The 20,849-nt window shown below is 39.8% G+C and overlaps 1 protein-coding gene across 1 annotated transcript; it reads left to right on the forward strand.

The window, feature by feature from the left end:
- Positions 1–300: 300 nt before the first annotated feature.
- On the forward strand, positions 301–20,544 carry syt16 (synaptotagmin XVI; the record flags this gene model as incomplete). The annotated part of the gene is made up of 7 exons (XM_083892052.1): positions 301–313; positions 9,104–9,346; positions 13,333–13,569; positions 15,235–15,503; positions 17,474–17,935; positions 18,354–18,543; positions 20,231–20,544. 7 exons carry the CDS (start codon positions 301–303, stop codon positions 20,542–20,544), a joined length of 1,728 nt encoding a protein of 575 aa, XP_083748178.1.
- Positions 20,545–20,849: the final 305 nt, after the last annotated feature.

Genomic DNA, 20,849 nt, shown 5'->3' on the forward strand with positions numbered 1-20,849 from the left:
ACAAGCTAACGTTGGATGAGTAAAGATAAGGTCTTTTATTTGTCCTATCACAGGTGACAGTGAAGGTGAAAACAAAGTAACACGCAAACATCCACCGGGTTTGACGGCAGTGTGGATAGTTCCCACGGTACGTGAAGGCATCACGGCTACGGTACGTGAACGCATCACGGCTGCGCTGCGCTTCGCTCAGTGGCTGCAGAGGAAGAAGAGGAGAAGCGGCGGACGCTGCTGCCTCTGCTCCGCCGCTCACAGACGCGCTTCCCCCGGTCACAGTGAAGAGACTGAGCCGCAGCCGGAGCCATGGCCACCGACAGTGAGTACTCTTCCTCCTCCTCCTCTTCCTCCCTCCTGCTCCTTCTTCTCCTCTCTCTGAGTGAGGAGGAGGAGGAGGAGGAGGTGTTGTTGTTGAGCCTCCTCCTGTTTTCTCCTGCTGGAGGATGAAGAGGCCACTGACACAAACACTGCTGTTTCTGAGGGTTTATTCACGGTGATGATGATGATGATGATGATGATGATGGTGAAGAACTGCAGTGAATCTGCAGGAGCTTCTTCATCTTCATCATCATCATCTTCATCATGGAAGTCTATTTTTATGTCTGCTGCAGCAAAAACAAAGCACATTTGTGTGTGTGTGTGTGTGTGTGTGTGTGTGTGTGTGTGTGTGTGTGTGTGTGTGTGTGTGTGTGTGTGTGTGTGTGTGTGTGTGATGGTCACACAGATAATCCATCATCATCATCATCTCCTTCCTGGATGAATTCAAACATGTTGTTTATGACCTGAGATTTCCCAGCTTCCTGTGAAGCTGACACAAAATGGCCGACGACATGTGCAGGTGTTCACACCTGTGTAATCTGTGTAATCTGATTACTAATCTGATTACTAATCTGATTACTCACAATCAGTTTGTTGTGTTTGGTGTAAACAAGCAAAGATGTTTTTGAACCTTCACTTATCCTGTTATACCTTATCTTAACTTTGTATCTTATCTAAACTTAACTTATCCTGTAATACCTTATCTTAACTCTGTATCATATCTTATCTAAACTTATCCTATAATACCTTATCTTAACTTTGTATCCAAGCTTATCTAAACTTATCCTGTCATACCTTATCTTAACTCTGTATCCTAGTTTATCTTAACTTATCCTACAATACCTTATCTTAACTTTGTATCCAAGCTTATCTTAACTTATCCTATAATGCCTTATCTTAACTTTGTATCCTAGCTTATTTAAACTTATCCTATAATACCTTATCTTAATTGTATATCCTAGCTTATCTAAACTTACCTTTACTTATCCTATAATACCTTATCTTAACTTTGTATCCTATCTTATCTAAACTTATCCTATAATACCGTTTCTTAACTGTATACCCTAGTTTATCTAAACTTACCTTAACCTTACCTTAACTTTGATCATTCACAGATTATGAGCGGATGATGAGTGGATTATGGGTGGATGATGAGTGGATTATGAGTGGATGATGAGAAGATTATGGGTGGATTATGAGTGGATTATGGGTGGATGATGAGTGGATTATGAGTGGATGATGAGTAGATTATGAGTGGATTATGGGTGGATTATGGGTGGATTATGAGTGGATGATGAGTGGATTATGGGTGGATTATGAGTAGATTATGGGTGGATTATGAGTGGATTATGGGTGGATTATGAGTGGATAAGTGGATGAGTGGATGATGAGTAGATTATGAGTGGATTATGGGTGGATTATGAGTGGATGATGAGTGGATTATGAGTGGATGATGAGTAGATTATGGGTGGATTATGAGTGGATAAGTGGATTATGAGTGGATGAGTGGATTATAAGTGGATGATGAGTGGATGATGAGTGGATTATGGGTGGATTATGAGTGGATTATGAGTGGATGATGAGTGGATTATGGGTGGATTATGGGTGGATTATGGGTGATTTATGAGTGGATTATGGGTGGATGATGAGTGGATTATGAGTGGATTATGGGTGGATGATGAGTGGATGATGAGTGGATTATGGGTGGATTATGGGTGGATTATGAGTGGATTATGGGTGGATTATGAGTGGATGATGAGTGGATTATGGGTGGATTATGGGTGGATTATGAGTGGATGATGAGTGGATTATGGGTGGATTATGGGTGGATTATGAGTGGATTATGGGTGGATTATGAGTGGATGATGAGTGGATTATGGGTGGATTATGGGTGGATTATGAGTGGATGATGAGTGGATTATGGGTGGATGATGAGTGGATGAACTGGTTCCTCTTTAAACAACGTGGAGCAGAAAAGTTTTTCATTTTGAGTTTGAATGTTTTGTTTGATAAAAACAAACCTCATTTGCATAATTATTCAGAGTGTGTTGTGTTGTTCATGTGACTGAAGCTCACGTACTAAACCTTTACTTCACTGGGTTTAGTGGTCGTTCTGTTGTTGGATCTTTTGGTTGTGGTTGTGTGGTAGTTGTGTAGTTAGTTGTGTTTGTTTTGAGTCTTTGTGCTAAACAAACACACACTTGTGTCTTTTTGTGGCTCAGTTACAAACCAGTTTGAACTGTGTGTGTGTGTGTGTGTGTGTGTGTGTGTGTGTGTGTGTGTGTGTGTGTGTGTGTGTGTGTGTGTGTGTGTGTGTGTGTGTGTGTGTGTGTGTGTGTGTGTGTGTGTGTGTGTGTGTGTGTGTGTGTGTGTGTGAGAGACAGAATAATTTCTCAGAGGAATAGATTTAGATTTTTTTAATTTCTTGCAGTGGGTGGAGATAAACACACACATGCGTCAACCACCAGGGGGCAGTAGAAGTTCCTCTGCGTGTCAGTCGCTCTCTGCTCTTCTGTTGTGGACTTTAAACTTTAACGTGGAGCTGGTTTTTGTCGTCTTTGGTTGTTTTTATGCTCAATTTATAGTTGTTTGACCTTTATTTTGACATTTTAGTGACATTTTGTGGTTGTTTTGACGTCGATTTGGAGTCGTATTACCTTTGTTTAGACACGTAAGTCATTTTGTGGTCAATTTGTAGATTTTGACACATCTGTGTCATGGTTTTGTAGTTTTTATGGTCAATTTGTAGTCGTTTCCTGTTTGTTTAGGCATTTTAGTGTCATTGTTGTGGTTGTGTTGAGACTTAAGTGTCATCTTTGGTTGTTTTGTGCTCAATTTGGAGGTTTTTTTTACCTTTATTTAGACATATAAGTGCCATTTTGGTCAAGTTTTGACACATCTGTGTTGTGTTTTTGTAATTTTTATGGTCAATTTGTAGTAGTTTTACATTTGTTTAGACCTTTTAGTGTCATTTTGTGGTCGTTTTGATGAATTAGTGGCATTTTTGGTTGTTTTGTTGTCAATTTGTAGTTGTATTGCATTTGTTTAGACATTATTAGTCTCGTTTTTGTGGTCATTTTGACATTTTAGTGTAATTTTTGGTTATTTTGTGCTCAAATTGTAGTTATTTTACGTTTGTTTATACATGTTGGCGTAATTTTTGTGGTCATTTTGATGAATTAGTGTCATTTTTGAAGTTTTTGTGGTCAATTTGTAGTTTTTTTTACGTTTGTTCAGACATTTTAGTGTCATTTTTGTGGTCGTTTTTATTCGTTTGTGTCATTTTTGTAGTTTTTTGTGGTCAATTTGTTGCTATTTTGCATTTCTTTTGACATTTTAGTGTCATTTTTGTGCTCAATTTGAAATTTTGTAGTTTTTAAGGTCAATTTATAGTTGTTTTACGTTTGTTTAGACATTTTAGTGTCATTTTTGTGGTCATTTTGATTAATTAATGTCATTTTAGTCGTCGTTTTTATTCATTCGTGTCATTTTTATAGTTTTTTGTGGTCAATTTGTCACTATTTTGCGTTTCTTTTGACATTTTAGTGTCGTTTTGAGACTAAAGTGTCATTTATGGTTGTGGGTTACTTGACATATTACTGTCATTTTGTGGTCGTTTTGCTTCATTAGTGTCTCATTGGTTTTGGTGTTGAGTTTTTCGAGGTTGCGTAGAGTATAATAACATTTCCTGTTGTTTTTCTGCTTCATTGATTTGTAAAAATGTGCATCAGTCGACCTCAGAGAAAATATAGTGACAAACCAAGACTCTGTGGTTTGGTTTGGTCTTCATGAGTCTGAAGAAACATCTGAAGAAACTTCTGAATCTCTAATTATTTCTTCTTCTGGATCCTTTTATTCTCCGTCTTCCTCTTCCTCGTCGTTGTTGTGTCTCCGGCGTTTGGTTTTCAGGAAACTGTGTCGGCCTTTTCCTCGACAGGAAACCAGAGCTGAGGGAGGAGGAGGAGGAGGAGGAGGAGGAGGAGGAGGAGGAGGAGGAGAAACAGGAACTCCTCAGGCTGTAGAAAAGAAACATTTAGAAGCAGCAAAGTTTAGGAGAACAGAGAAGAAGACGAGGTGAAGACATGTCCACGAACAGTGAGCCACAGACTGGAGACAGTGAGCTTCTCCTTTGTTTTTATTGATTTATTGATTTATTGATTTATTGATTTATTGATTTATGACACAAAGCTTCTGTTTGAGTGTGTTTATCTTCTAAAGTGTGAATGGTTAAATAGCGTCAGGAGAAAAAAGAGTTTCAGGCTCTTTACGACTCTTCAGATATAAGAATGAGAAGAAGATCTGACCTCAGTTTGAACTACAGAAACACGCTGTTTTAGAAAAGTATTTAAATATGTGACCAAACATAACAGTTTTAAACAGTGAGTATAAATATACAAAGAGTGAGTAAAATGATAGAAAACATTATTTTACTGCAGTTTGTGAAAAAGTCTGTGAGTGTTTGTGTGTCCTGTTGTTCAGCTGTAATGCAGTCTTTGGCCAGCAGGTGGCGCCTCAACATCACATACTGTATAGAAACACAGTGATGGCTTTGGTACTTTTACTACTGTGGTACTGAGTACTTTTTACTACTGTGGTCCTGAGTACTTTTACTATTGTGGTACTGAGTACTTTTACTACTATGTTACAGAGTACTTTTACTACTATATTAGCATGTACTTTTACCACGTTACTGAGTAATAAGTACTTTCTCTACTATATTAGCAAGTACTTTTACTACTATATTACTGAGTACTTCTACTATTATGTTACAGAGTACTAAGTACTTTTAATACTATGATACTGGGTACTTCTACTACTATGTTACAGAGTACTGAGTACTTTTACTACTATCCTACTGAGTACTTTTACTACTATCTTACTGAGTACTAAGTACTTTTAATACTATGCTACTGAGTACTTTTACTACTATGTTACTGAGTACTTTTACTACTATATTACTGGGTACTAAGTACTTTTACTACTATGTTACTGAGTACTTTCACTACTATATTAGCAAGTACTTTTACTACTATGTTACCGAGTACTTATACTACTATGTTACTGAGTACTAAGTACTTTTACTACAGTGTTTGTTGTGTGTGTGTGTGTGTGGCGTTTACTGTCTGTTCTCAGTAAATCAGAGTGTTTTTTCTCTGTTCTTTTCTTCCTGTGTCTTCATGTCGACCCTGAGACGTCTGTCGTCCTCTCGTCCAATCAGGACAAACACACAGACGTCTGTCGTCCTCTCGTCCAATCAGGACAAACACACAGACGTCCAATCAGGACAAACACACAGACGTCCAATCAGGACAAACACACAGACGTCGTCATGGTAACATGAGAGCTTCTTACATGTGGGTGGAAAAAAAGCTCAGACTCATTATACCTTAATAAGAGCCTCAGGGCTGTTTCCATGGAAACCATGGTTTACAGGTGTGCGTGTGTGTGTGTGTGTGGGGGGTGTGTGTGTGTCACTGGGTTTACATCCATGTGAAACATGATGTTCTGATGTTTCTCTGGTTGATTTGACCTTCTGTCCAACAACAGCTCTGACTGTGTGTGTGTGTGTGTGTGTGAGCACATTCATTCATTCATCATCCATCCATTTATGATCCAATCATCCATCCATTGATTAATCAATCCATTCATCCATTCATCCATTCATCCACCAATGAATTCATCCATTGTCCATTTATCCAACCATCCATCAATTCATTCATCCATTCATCTTACATTCATCCAGCCATCCGTCATTCATCATCCATCAATTCATCCATCCATCATCCATCCACCCATCCATTCATTAATTGATTCATCCAACCATCCATCAATTCATCCAACCATCATCTCCCACCCATCTATTAATCCAACCATTCATTAATCCATCCATCCGCCCATCTATTTATTAATTAATTAATTCATTCATTCATTCATTCATTCATTCATTATTAATTCATTCATCCATCCCTCTATCCATCCATCCATCACCCACCCATCTATTCATCCATCCATTAATTCATTCATCCATTCATTTCTCCAGTAAACACAGCGATCACAGTAACAAAGTAACAAAGTCACAGCAAACCTTCATCACATCAAAGAGATTCTTGTTCTTCCTCAGAGTCAGAGTCAGCAGCTGCATCGTAATCACACACACACACACACACACACACACACACACACACACACACACACACACACACACACACAATCAATCATGTACATTTTAATTTAAGTGTTATTTTAGTCATAAGACGATAAATAAATGGTCATTTTGCAGTGAAACGAGAGTGACGTGTGTGTATGTGACGGACGTAAACAACATTGTGGGTGTGCGGGTGCGTGCGTGCGTGTGTGTTTGTGTGTGTGTGTGTGCGTGTGCGCGTGTGCAGCAGGTGTGAGTCCAGACTTTGACCTCGGCGTCTTCCTGTCCATCTGCAGACAGACAGTAGGAGGTTCTGAGTCCAACACTGAGCTCAGTGTGTGAGCGTCAGAGCAGCTGAGGGAGGACACTCTAAATTACCACTGCACCCGAACGCATCGTTTTAAACACCCACCATTCAAGTGATTTTCAGGTTACACTTAAGATGTGTTCATACACTGAAATAAACACTTAAAATGTGTCCATACACTGAAATAAACACTTAAAATATGGTCATACACCTTTGACCTTTGACCTTTCACCCCATCCCCTGATGTGGACGATTAAGCAGTAGATGAATATTTGTTTGCAAGATTGAGATGTTACAGGTGTTTTATAAGAAGGAAACTGTTGTTATTGTTGTTCACACACACACACTCACTTTTTGCATTCATTGATTCACTTCAGTTCTGTGAAATGTTACCGTGGAAACAGGAGACACACACACACACTAACACACTAACACACTGAAGCATCCTCAGAGAAACAGACGTTGTATCGTCTCAACATTTCTTTCTTCTCAGTCTCTGATTCTCTTTCTTTAACTCTTAACTCTCTATACTTTTCTTTCTTTTCTTTTTTAAATCCCAGTGTGTGACATTAATCTTGTGCTAAACTCAAGTGTGTGATGGTTTTCACAATAAAACTTGTTTGTTTTTATTTATACTTCAGGTCCTGTTTTAGCTTTAACTAGCTTAGATTGATGCCACAAAACTAGCTAGCTAAGATGTATAGAAAGATGAACTGATGAATGCTAGTTAGCTAGCTGGCTTAGATAAACAGACAGACAAACATTAGCTAGCTAGTTTAGATAGATGGATGCTAGTTAGTTTAGGTAGATGGATGTTAGTTAACTATCTTCGAGAGATGCCATAAAATAGTTAGCTATGATATATAGAAAGATTTATTGATGGATGCTAGCTAGTTTACATAGTTAGTTTAGGTAGATGAAATTAGTCAACAAGCTCAGATAGATGGATGTTAACTAGCTTAGGTAGATGGATGTTAGTTAACTAGCTTAGAGAGATGGATGTTAGTTAACTCGCTAGCTTAGATAGATGCCATAAAATAGCTGGCTAGGCTAAAGATAAATTGATGGATGCTAGCTAGTCAAGATAGTGAGTTTGGATAGATGAAATTAGTTTACACGCTCAGATAGATGGATGTCAGTTAACTAGCTAGCTTAGATAGATGCCATAAAAGTAGCCAGCTAAGATATATAGAACGATGATTTGATGGATGCTTGCTAGTTTAGATAGTTAGTTTAGGTAGATGAAATTAGTTTGCAAGCTCAGATAGATGGATTTCAGTTAACTAACTTAGAGAGATGGATGTTAGTTAACAAGCTAGCTTAACTAGATGCCTTAAGAAAAAGCTAGCTAAGATATATATGGAAAGATAAATTACTCGATGCTAACTAGTTCAGATAGTTAGTTTAGGGAGATGAAATTAGTTGACTAATTTAGATATATGGATGCTAGTTAGCTAGCTAGCTCAGATATGTGCAACTTCACCACCACAGAGAGGTGAGTAAAGGAGTTCAGTTTGTTGTGAATTGAATTGAAAATACTTTTAAATATTTAACCTTCTTCTTCTTCTTCAGCGTGGATGATGAAGTTGGAGTTATTTAAAAAAAAAAAACGGGTTTGTCTAAACTCGTGGAGACACTGAAGAAAATAGTTGTCTATTTTTTATTTATTTATATATTTAATTAGCTTAGAGGGATGGATGTTAGTGAACGAGCTAGCTTAACGAGATGCCAGCTAGCTAAGATATATATGGAAATTAATTACTCGATGCTAGCTAGTTTAGATAGTTAGTTTAGGTAGATGCAATTAGTCAACTAGCTTAGGTAGATGGATGTTAGTTAACTATCTTAGAGAGATGGATGTTAGTTAACTAGCTAGCTTAGATAGATGCCATAAAATAGCTAGCTAAGATATATAGAAAGATACATTGATGGATGCTAGCTAGTTTAGATAAATGGATGTTAGTTAGCTAGCTTGCTCAGATATGTGCAACTTAACCAACTTAACCACCACAGAGAGGTGAGTAGAGGAGTTCTGTTTGTTGTGAATTTAATTGAAAATACTTTTGGTTCCTCAAAGAGCAGCAGAGTCAGCACTGAAATATTGATGATATGATGAAGTCGGAGTTATGAAACAGGTTTGAAAATAGTTGTCTTTTTTATTTATTTACAAAAAAATGTATAAAATAAAGTGAGAAAACAGAAAACTGACGGTGTGCCTGTGAAACTCTATTAACTGTGAACACTGACGGAAACTTTACTAAAGTGTCACTCGTTCTGTCTGTGTGTATCACATAAACCATACGTACTGTGTGTGTGTGCGTGTGTGTGTGTGTGTGCAGGCTGCCTGTTTGTGTGGTCTGATCACTGTGTCGTTGTGTGTCCTCTCTCCCTCTCCCTCCTCCCTCCAGTCACCCCAGAAGCCATCGGCTTCCTGTCGGCGGTGGGCGTCTTCATCGTGGCGTTGGCCGTCCTCTTCCTCTTCATCAACAAGAAGCTGTGTTTCTCCCGCGTGGGCGGACTTCCCTGTCTGGAGCAATACAACCGCCGCAAGAGAGGGAAGCCGGGGGTTCGCCAGGGGCTCGGTGAGTCAGCGACACGTCCGGGGAAAAGAGACCTCTAGTGGCTGAGGGAAGTAAACACTCTGTGTCTGGCTCATAGTAAATCTTTCCCTCGGTAACCAAGTAGGAAATAATAATAATTTTAATTTCCACTAGGGGGCAAATCACCTGATTTCTAACGTTTGTAAACCACTCACTCTCCCACACCAAAGCCCGTAGAGAAAATTAGTGATTTTAGCTCACAGGGACACAGGAGCTGCTGGTCTACTGCTGCCTCGTGTGGTCACTTTGTGTCACTGAGGTTAATCTGAACAAAGATTTTCAAAAGCCGATTGACAAAATCAGTCATTGTAAGTTAGTGATGGAGGCAGCAGTGGATCAACAACTCCTGTGAACTCCTGTGTGCTGTGATAGATGGATGTTAGTTAACTAGCTAGCTTAGATAGATGCCATAAAAATAGTGAGCTAATATATATAGAAAGATGAATTGATGGATGCTAGCTAGTTAAGATAGTTAGTTTAGCTAGATGAACTTAGTTCACAAGCTCAGATAGATGGATGTCAGTTAACTAGCTTAGAGAGGTGGATGTTAGTTAACGAGCTAGCTTAACTAGATGCCATAAAAAATAGCTAGCGAAGATATATATGGAAAGATGAATTACTCGATGCTAGCTAGTTTAGATAGTTAGTTTAGGTAGATGAACTTAGTTTACAAGCTCAGATAGATGGATGTTAGTTAACTAGCTTAGAGAGATGGAGGTTAGTTAACGTGCTAACTTAACTTGATGCCATAAAAATAGCTAGCTAAGATATATATGGAAAGATAAATTACTCGATGCTAGCTAGTTCAGATAGTTAGTTTAGGGAGATGAAATTAGTTAACTAGCTCTTATAGATGGATGTTACTTAACTAGCTAGCTTAGATAGATCCCATAAATATAGCTAGCTAGGATAAGAAAGAGACACAAAGTGACCACACGAGGCAGCAGTAGACCAGCAGCTCCTGTGTCCCTGTGAGCTAAAATCACTGATTTTCTCTATGGGCTTTGGTGTGGGAGAGTGAGTGGTTTACAAACTTAAATTTCCTGATGTTAAAGTCTTTCTAACAGTGAAGATAAAGACGTGAACATGTTCTTAAGACATCAAAGACTTTAACTGACGTATTAATATATTTGATATGACGTTTCAACGTCTGAATGAAGTGAAATAAATGAGCAAAATTGTCCCCAAAATATCAAAATTAAACATGGACTCACTAAACTCAGTAAGCATACGTTTATTTTTGTCGATTTAATATGATCAGGTTCAGCTTTTGTCAGCAGAGTGACAGAGAAAACATATAAGACATGTGCAGCAGGAGGAGGAGGAGGTTCTAAATCCAGGGGGCGACAGTGAGTCAGGCGGCGCTGAGTAAACATGAGCTGGTTTCCTCACCTGCAGCAGGTGGACTCTCAGGTATTTCCAGTCACTTCCCTGAACAAACATCACGTCCTGTTTGAAGTCGCTCCATAAAATGATAAAAGTCGCTGCTCAAAAAGCTGCCGGAGCTTCACGGGACAAAGGTAAGAGCTTTGAAACTGGAAAACTGTCTCTTCCACTGCTTTAATTCATACTTATTTTTCAGGAAAAAGGCGAATTTTTCACATTAAATGGTCAAATATACCTTTAGCACGTGAGGACCAGATCTTTAATGTACACTACGGTGATGGAAAAGGACACAGGAATGTTTTCTAAAATGTTTTATGTTAATCTAAATAATTTAAAATTGTTTTCTGTAGAATGATATAATGGGAACTCATTTAAATGAACGGTTTAGCTGCGAGGTCATGAACTAGGTCAGGAACTAGGGTTAGAGAAAGATAAATAAAAGGTCTAAAATACATATTTACGAGCACGGCTGTTTTTGTTCAGTTTATGAACAAAAATAATTTGTGTTTATCACAGTTAGAATAGTTGTTTATTTGGGGAATTGGGAATAAACAGTTGTGTGTCATCTGCATATACACAAAGTTTCCCTGTTTATCATATGATCAAAAGAAGAAAACACTTCTTCACATCAGTTAAACTTAAATTAACTCTTTCTCGTTTGAAAGAAGGAGTTAAGAAAAGTTTGAACTTTAAAAAACATACGTTTTCTTTACATGACGTCTTCAAAATCACATGATGTTTGCTCTCGATAAGTGTTTGTTAAATAATCCCTCCAGTCATGTTGTTGTTGTTGTTGTTGTTTTTTAAGTCGTTTTGATGTTTCTTTTATAATTTGATTTATGTAGAATTTCAATAACTAGCTAGCATCCATCAATTTATCTTTCTATATATCTTAGCTAGCTATTTTATGGCATCTATCTAAGCTAGTTAGTTAACTAACATCCATCTCTCTAAGATAGTTAACTAACATCCATCTACCTAAGCTAGTTGACTAATTTCATCTACCTAAACTAACTATCTAAACTATCTAGCATCGAGTAATTAATCTTTCCATACATATCTTAGCTAGCTATTTTTATGGCATCTAGTTAAGCTAGCTCGTTAACTAACATCCATCTCTCTAAGTTAGTTGAAGGAGTTAAATTCAGAACTGGATTACAGTTTATGTAGAAAATCCACTCTCAAAACACTGGATTATCCCTCCCAAAAATTAGGGATTAATTTAGTTTACCATAAAGTATTGATTATTTGTAATGACGGGGACGTTAGCCGTAATATTGTTGCGCTACAATCTGGATGATTAGTCAATATTGTGACATAAATATAATTCCATAGACGATCACAGTATAAACATCAATGCATCCAATGTATATGTGTGTGTGTGTGTGTGTGTGTTCTTGTACTTGCGGCATACTGAGGACCAGCGAGGGTTTTTAACCAACAAAGTGAGGTCATTTTTACAAAGTGAGGACATTTTTGCCGGGCCTCACTTTGTTTTCATTGAAATCACTTCCTTAGGTTGTAAACATGCTATACTATATATGCTTTTAACAGAGGTCCTCAATTTGGTACAAAAACCCATGGTGGATTCACACACTTTTTGCTCTGGGGCTCCACCTGCAGACATGTTATGGTACTGCACCCAGTAGTTCTTTATAGATGTCATTCATGAAGTAGATATTTGTATTTGTGTTGATTTATAGAGTGAAAAATGCTGGTCCTCGGTGTGCAGCAAGTACAAGAATGTGTGTGTGTGAGTGTGTGTGTTTCACATGACCACACTCAGAGAGAGCGAGAGACATCGTCTATGAATTGCATGGGAATATTGACGTTTAACAGACCAATCAGACGCCACTCGCCCACACAAAAGAGCGGCTTCCTGTTCTCTCGGTTACCGTGGCGATCGCTAAGGTACAGAACTGAGTCCATCCCACACCCCCGCACCCCCCCGCCCGCCCACCCATCAGCACCATCCAACCCCGTTCACCGCCACTGCCGCGTCATTTATTCAGCTGTTTCTATACAATTATGGTGAAATTACACTGTGAGTGAAGTGACCCTCCAACCCTTTTCATCACACACACACACACACCCACACACACACACACACAGAGAAAGAGAGAGTGAAGTATTATATCAGTGTATTTTTTCCGTCTCTGCAGCGTGAAAAGACTTTAACGTTCCCGTCATCAGCTTTCACTCTCGTCTCGTCGTTAAACTCTTTATAAAACATAAATAGTAACAATAATCCACTGTTTAAATTCATTTTATTTAAATGACCCATAAATGATCTATAATTTGTGTTTATCACAGTTAGTAGTATTTATAGTTAAACAATAAAATAGTTATTTATTGTAAGATAAATCATTTGGAATAGAGTAATAAACAGTTGCGTGTCATCTGCATATACACAAAGTTTCTCTGTTGTTTATGTCTGATTCTTCACCTTTTTCCCTTCAGTTTTCTTTCATTTGTTCAAAATTCAACACAAAGTCAAAGATCAAGTATCAAGCAAATTTATTAACTTTAATTAAGACTAAAGACCTCGTGTTTCCCTGTCTTTTATCTCTGTCTCGCTGCAGTGAACAGTTACGGCGCCGAGGACGAGGACTTCAGCACCTCGGACAGCGATGACGAGGTCCTGAAGCAGTTTGAGATCTCCGTGTCGCGCTCGCAGAGTTTCCGCGGCGGCAGCGGCGCGGCGAAGAGCGGCGGAGAAAAAAAGGCCAAGACGGCTCAGCTGCCGCTGGGTCAACGTCGCAAATTCACCCGACTGTCGGACCAGGAAGAGGGAAACACAGAGCCGTCGGACTGTGAAGGTGACGTGTTTTACTAACTTATAACCAACACCTAAGTGATTTTATGATGTTACTGATTTATTTTTTTACGTTTATAAATAATGTATTTACATTTAAGAAGCTGAAAAATGACAGAAACTAGAAAATATTCACATTTAAGAAGCTGAAAAATGACAAAAGTAGAAAATATTCAAATTTAAGAAGCTGAAAAATGACAGAAACGTGAAAATATTCACATTTAAGAAGCTGAAAAATGACAGAAACATGAAAATATTCACATTTAAGAAGCTGAAAAATGACAGAAACGTGAAAATATTCACATTTAAGAAGCTGAAAAATGACAGAAACATGAAAATATTCACATTTAAGAAGCTGAAAAATGACAGAAACGTGAAAATATTCACATTTAAGAAGCTGAAAAATGACAGAAACGTGAAAATATTCACATTTAAGAAGCTGAAAAATGACAGAAACGTGAAAATATTCACTTTTAAGAAGCTGAAAAATGACAGAAACATGAAAATATTCACATTTAAGAAGCTGAAAAATGACAGAAACGTGAAAATATTCACTTTTAAGAAACTAAAAAATGACAGAAAGTAGAAAATATTCACATTTAGGAAGAAACATTTTGACTTAAAAAGCTCTTGTATGAGTTGGAACAGATGTGGATGTAAACTGCTCTCTGATTGGACGGTGGACAGATAAAATGGTGAAGTGGTTGCTCCAATTTAAAATCACTTGTTGACATTTTTTTTTCCTTTTTTTTTGGTCCAGGTCACTGAGTCTCTGAAGGAAAGTATTTATATATACAGTATTATCTATGAATACAAATGTAAGCGGCAGAACACACACACACACACACACACACACACGGTGAGTCATCTCATCTTGTTGCCATGGCGAACGCTCTGTGCAGCAGCTTTCAATGTAACAGTCAGAAGCAGCTTAATGACGATGAATTGGAGATAATTGCTTTAGTTTGGAGTTTGGTACGACCTGTTCTCACTGTCTCTGCTGCTGCTGCTGCTGTGTCACACACACACACACACACACACACACACACACACACACACACACACACACACACACACACACTTACGTGACTTCAGAGAAGTCAAATCACGTAAAATCACTCGTATGTATTCGAGTGGACGCCGTCCACGTCCCTGAGTTAATGCACAGTTAATATGTGTGAACACGGTCCCTCACACGGTGAAGTGAGCGTCCACTCAAGTCACAATAAATTAAGACGACGTGTTCAAGCAACACGTGTAAACCACTCACTCTCCCACACCAAAGTCCATGGAGAAAACCAGTGATTTTAACATCACAGCACACAGGAGTTCACAGGAGTTGTTGATCCACTGCTGCCTCCATCACTAACTTACAATGACTGATTTTAGTGAATTCAGCTTTTAAAATATTTACTTTAGACTTAACTCAGTGACACAAAGTGACCACACGAGGCAGCAGAGGACCAGCAGCTCCTGTGTCCCTGTGAGCTAAAATCACTGGTTTTCTCTATGGACTTTGGTGTGTGAGAGTGAGTGGTTTACAGACAGTGAAGATGGACTGTCTGACTCCTCACTCTCAGTCATGTGTCCTTGTGCACCCACAGATATAAGAACAACCAGCAGGGGGCCCTCATGCTGACTTTCCTCACCTGTTGCCTTCCCTCTGCAGAGATGGAGGCTCAGAACCAGCAGGGCGACCAGGACCCGCTGTCCGCCGCCACGTCGGTGGTGGAAAGCGAGGGGGCGGAGTCTGCGAGGGCGGAGTCTGCCGCCTCTCAGGTCCAGCCCTCGGCGCCCGAGCTCCCGCCGGACGTCAGGGAGAGTCCCACGCCGAGCACGCGGCGCCAGGCGGCCGACGGCAGCGAGGACACGGAGCAGGCTGCGCAGGATCACGACCAGAACAACCCCACAGACAGCTCCTCCACCTGGAGCCCCGAGGTACTGCAACACGACTTTAATAACTCTGTGTGTGTGTGTGGGTGAGCAGGAATATAGAATCTTTGGAATTGGAATTGGGAGCAATCTGTGCAGTGAACACCTCCCACACACACACACACACACACACACACACACACACACACACACACACACACACACACACACACACACACAATGAGGTTACATCACAAGCTCCATGTTGCAGAGGTTTATTTATACAGTTATATAACAACGCTAATGCTAAAGCTGCTGCTAATAATACTCTAGTGAGCCAAAGCAAACACTGTAGGAATCTCCATCCCATTCTCGCTTTTCTATTAAATTAAAGTGGCTTCAGATATGTTAACGAGTTATGACTGATGTCACATCAACTCATATTGGAAAAACTGTATATTCATCCTGAACCATGACAGACGTCCAGAGTCCACACTGTCCTGAAAGACTCAAAGCCAACAATGTCCAACTGTAGATCAGTGAAAAACACTTAAAGATCCTATTTATAATCCCAAAATCTACTTATAATCCCAAAATCTATTTATGATCCCAAAATCTATTTATAATCCCAAATAAATGTATAATCCCAAAATCCATTATAATCACAAATTCTACTTATAGTTCCTAATTCTGTTTATAATCACAAATTGTATTTATAATCCCAAATTCTACTTTTGAACAAGGTCTTTTTATTTAAGACTTTCACAACACATAAAACACACTTACAATACAAACAATAACTAATCCCTAATCACCACCCACCAGACCTGTACCACGAAATCAAAACACAGTCATTTTGCATATTTGTTGACGAGGCAAAAATAATAAATAAATAAAATGAATAAGAAAAAAAAACAAACAAAAAAAAAACACATGTACCAACACAAATAGGAGAATCTGTATTATAGAGTCAAATTTTCTGTTTCCATTTGCTCCACAAATGTCAGGAAGGGCTGCCATATTGCATAAAATTTCGACACAGACCCTTGCAGAGAGTATCTTATTTTTTCCAGCTTCAGATATTGCATAGTCTCTTTAATCCAGTGGGAGTACAAAGGAGGAAGAGGGTCATTCCATCTGAACAGAATCAGTCGTCTGGCCAGCAGTGTACAAAAGGCCACCATATTGGATTTGCTACCTAAATTCACAACCTGTGGAGTGACACCAAATAAAGCAGTAAGAGGGGATGGATCTACTGGTTGCATTAATATTTTAGAGAGAGTGTCGAAAATGGACTGCCAGAAGTGGTGTAATTTTGGACAAGTCCAAAACATGTGTAATAGAGTCGCGGGGCCTTGCTTACATCGATCACAGATAGGGTCAAGCTCTGGTCTGATTTTAGACAGCCTAACCTTCGACCAGTGAAGTCGGTGTACTATTTTAAATTGTATAACACAATGTCGTTGACAAACAGATGATGTGTGGATCCTCCTGATAACTGTCTGCCATACTGCATCTGGAATCTGTTCGTTTAAATCCTCCTCCCATTTGTGTTTAAGACCATCTAGAGTCGATAACTGAAACAAATTGAGAAGGCCATATAGCTTCCCTATAACCTGCTTCAAGTCCTTCCCTAGCTTAAAAATAGACTCCAACAAAGATACTGAGGGGCAACAAATTCTACTTTTAATCCTAAAATCTTTTTTTATAATCCCACATTCTATTTATAGTCCTAAAATATGTTTATAATCCCAAAATCTATTTATAATCCCAAAATCTATTAATAATCCCAAAATCCTTTTATAATCACAAATTCTACTGATAGTTCCAAATGCTTCTTATAATCCCCAAATCTCTATATAATCCCAAAATCCATTTATAATCCCAAATTCTACCTATAGCTCCAAATTCTGTTTATAATCCCAAAATCTACTTATAATCCCAAAATCTACTTATAATCCCAACTTCTATTTATAATCCCAACTTCTATTTATAATTCCAAATATGACTTATTGGATGTTGAATTGAATCCTCAGCAGGAGCAGCCTCCCCAGGGGGAGGAGTCGTCTCAGCCCCTCCCCTCCGCCTTAGGACCGCCCATCTCCACCTGTGGACACCTGCAGCTCTCTCTGGATTACCGTCCCAGCGTGGAGAAGCTGCTGGTCACCGTGGTGACGGCGCAGGACATTCCCGACAAGGCCCGCAGCGGCATGGACTCGTGGCAGATCCACATGGTCCTGCTGCCCGCCAAGAAGCAGCGGCACAAGACGTCGGTGCAGAGAGGCTCGCGGCCGACCTTCAACGAGACGTTTCGCTTCACGCGTCTGGAGACGTCCGACCTGAGCGCGTCCGCCATCAGGTTCAGGCTCTACGCCATCGGAGGGAGGATGTCCAGAGAGAGGATGATGGGGGAGAAGATGCTGCGTTTAGAGGAAGTCAACCTGAAGGGAGGCACCATGGAAACCACCGTGATCCTGGAGCCTCGCAGTAACCTGAAGGTCAGCTTCATACAGGGTCAGGGTTCTGTAAACCACTCACTCTCCCACACCAAAGTCCATAGAGTAAACCAGTGATTTTAACATCACAGCACACAGGAGTTCACAGGAGTTGTTGATCCACTGCTGCCTCCATCACTAACTTACAATGACTGATTTTGTCAAATTCGGCTTTTAAAAAACTTCCCTGTGAGCTAAAATCACAAATTTTCTCTATGGGCTTTGGTGTGGGAGAGTGAGTGGTTTACAAACTTCAGTTTCCTGTTGTAAAACTTTTTCTAACAGTTACATAAAGACGTGAACATGATTTGAAGATGATGTAGACTTAAGTTGACACGTTTTTAAGTGTCATATTTAATGGATAACCCCCCCCCCCAGTGGCCCCTAAATGAATTACAGCTGTAAACCTGTCACTCCTCAGTGCGTGGACACGGTGACGAGCGCGTCTCCGGTGTCTCAGAGCGACAGCGTCTCGTCCACTCAGTCTCTGACCCACGGCGGCGTCCCCGAGCTGCTGATGGGTTTGTCCTACAACGCCACCACGGGACGCATGTCTGTGGAGATGGTGAAGGGAAGTCACTTCAGGAACCTGGCCATCAACAGACCTCCAGGTCTGCACACACTCAGCACACACACACACACAGTGATCTGCTACGGCAAGATGTTTTAATGTTTAATAGGTGGACTGGATATGTATTACAGATATCTGTAATTCACCTCTTCATAGTCAAAAAGAACATTTCAGATATCCACAATGTCATTCTTCCTATCCACAATGTCATTCTTCCTATCCACAGTGTCATTCTTCCTATCCACAGTGTCATTCTTCCTATCCACAATAACATACTTCCAATCCACAATGTCATTTTTCCTATCCACAATAACATACTTCCTATCCACAATGTCATTCTTCCTATCCACATTAACATACTTCCTATCCACAACGTAATTCTTCCTATCCACAATGTCATTCTTCCTATCCACAATGTCATTCTTCCTATCCACAGTGTCATTCTTCCTATCCACAGTGTCATTCTTCCTATCCACAATAACATACTTCCAATCCACAATGTCATTTTTCCTATCCACAATAACATACTTCCTATCCACAATGTCATTCTTCCTATCCACATTAACATACTTCCTATCCACAACGTAATTCTTCCTATCCACAATGACATTCTTCCTATCCACAATGTCATTCTTCCTATCCACAATGTCATTCTTCCTATCCACAATAACATACTTCTTATCCACAATGACATACTTCCTATCCACAATAACATTCTTCCTATCCACAATGACATTCTGGATATCTAGAATGAACATTCTGGATATCTGCAATAGAATTCTTCCTCGGAGAAACTCCCATTTCGGATATCTTCAATCCAATTGTTCCTAGTCATTATAACATTTACGGTAATTGTAATGAAACTGCACTGAAGTGAAGTCATTTGTCTAAGGAAGAATGACATTGTGGATAGGAAGAATGCCTGTGGATAGAAGGAATGACATTGTGAATAGGAAAAATGTTGTGAATAGGAATAATGTCATTGTGGATAGGAATAATGTTATTGTGGATGGGAATAATGACATTGTGGATAGGAAGAATGATACTGTGGATAGGAAGAATGACATTGTGGATAGGAATAATGTTCTTGTGGATGGGAAGAATTTCATTGTGGATAGGAAGAATCTCATTGTGGATAGGAAGAATGACATTGTGGATGGGAATAATGACATTGTGGATGGGAATAATGTTATTGTGGATGGGAATAATGACATTGTGGATGGGAATAATGTTATTGTGGATAGGAATAATGTTATTGTGCATGGGAATAATGACAGTGTGGATGGGAAGAATTTCATTGTGGATAGGAAGAATCTCATTGTGGATAGGAAGAATGACACTGCGGATAGGAAGAATGACATTGTGGATGGGAATAATGACATTGTGGATGGGAATAATGTTATTGTGGATAGGAATGACATTGTGGATGGGAATAATGTTATTGTGGATGGGAATAATGACATTGTGGATAGGAATGACATTGTGGATGGGAATAATGTTATTGTGGATGGGAATAATGACATTGTGGATGGGAAGAATGACATTGTGGATAGGAAGAATGTCATTGTGGATAGGGATACTGGATATCTGCCCAATACACATGAATGGCAAAAGTGATGTCATTTGTCCTTGGAAGAATGACATTGTGGATAGGAAGATATCTGTAATACATATCCAGTCTAAAACGGTTTGCCATAATCTCCTCTCATGAACCCCCTCTGCTGCAGACACCTACGGTCGGCTGACTCTGCTGAACTCGGTGGGTCAGGAGATCTCGCGGTGCAAGACGTCGGTGCGTCGAGGACAGCCCAACCCCATCTACAAAGAGACCTTCGTCTTCCAGGTGGCGCTGTTCCAGCTGTCGGACGTCACGCTGCTGGTGTCCGTCTACACGCGGCGCAGCATGAAGCGCAAAGAGATGGTGGGCTGGATCGCTCTGGGTCAGAACAGCAGCGGCGAGGAGGAGCTGCTGCACTGGCAGGACATGAAGGAGGCTGGAGGTCAGCAGGTCTGTCGCTGGCACGTCCTGCTGGAGGCCTGAGGTCTGACGACGCTCGTTCTTTTATTATCTTCTGAACTTTGAAAGCAAAAGCACTGAGGACAGAAAACCACTGCCTCCATCTGACGAAGAGGAAGATTCAGCTCAGTGTTGTCACGTCTGTGCAAACCTGGAGACGCGGAGGCTGATGGACGTTCACGTCAACTGTTGAACGCTCATCTGACGCCTTTATCTTGTCACGCGACGGCACTTTCTGACTGTTTTTAACGCTTTGTCAAAAGTTCGCTGTACCACACCAAAGCCCATTGAAAACATCAGCGATTTACAGACAGGGACACAGGAGTTTT

Source organism: Microchirus variegatus (genome assembly GCF_963457635.1).
Source record: "Microchirus variegatus genome assembly, chromosome: 7".
Taxonomy (NCBI): Eukaryota; Metazoa; Chordata; class Actinopteri; order Pleuronectiformes; family Soleidae; genus Microchirus; species Microchirus variegatus.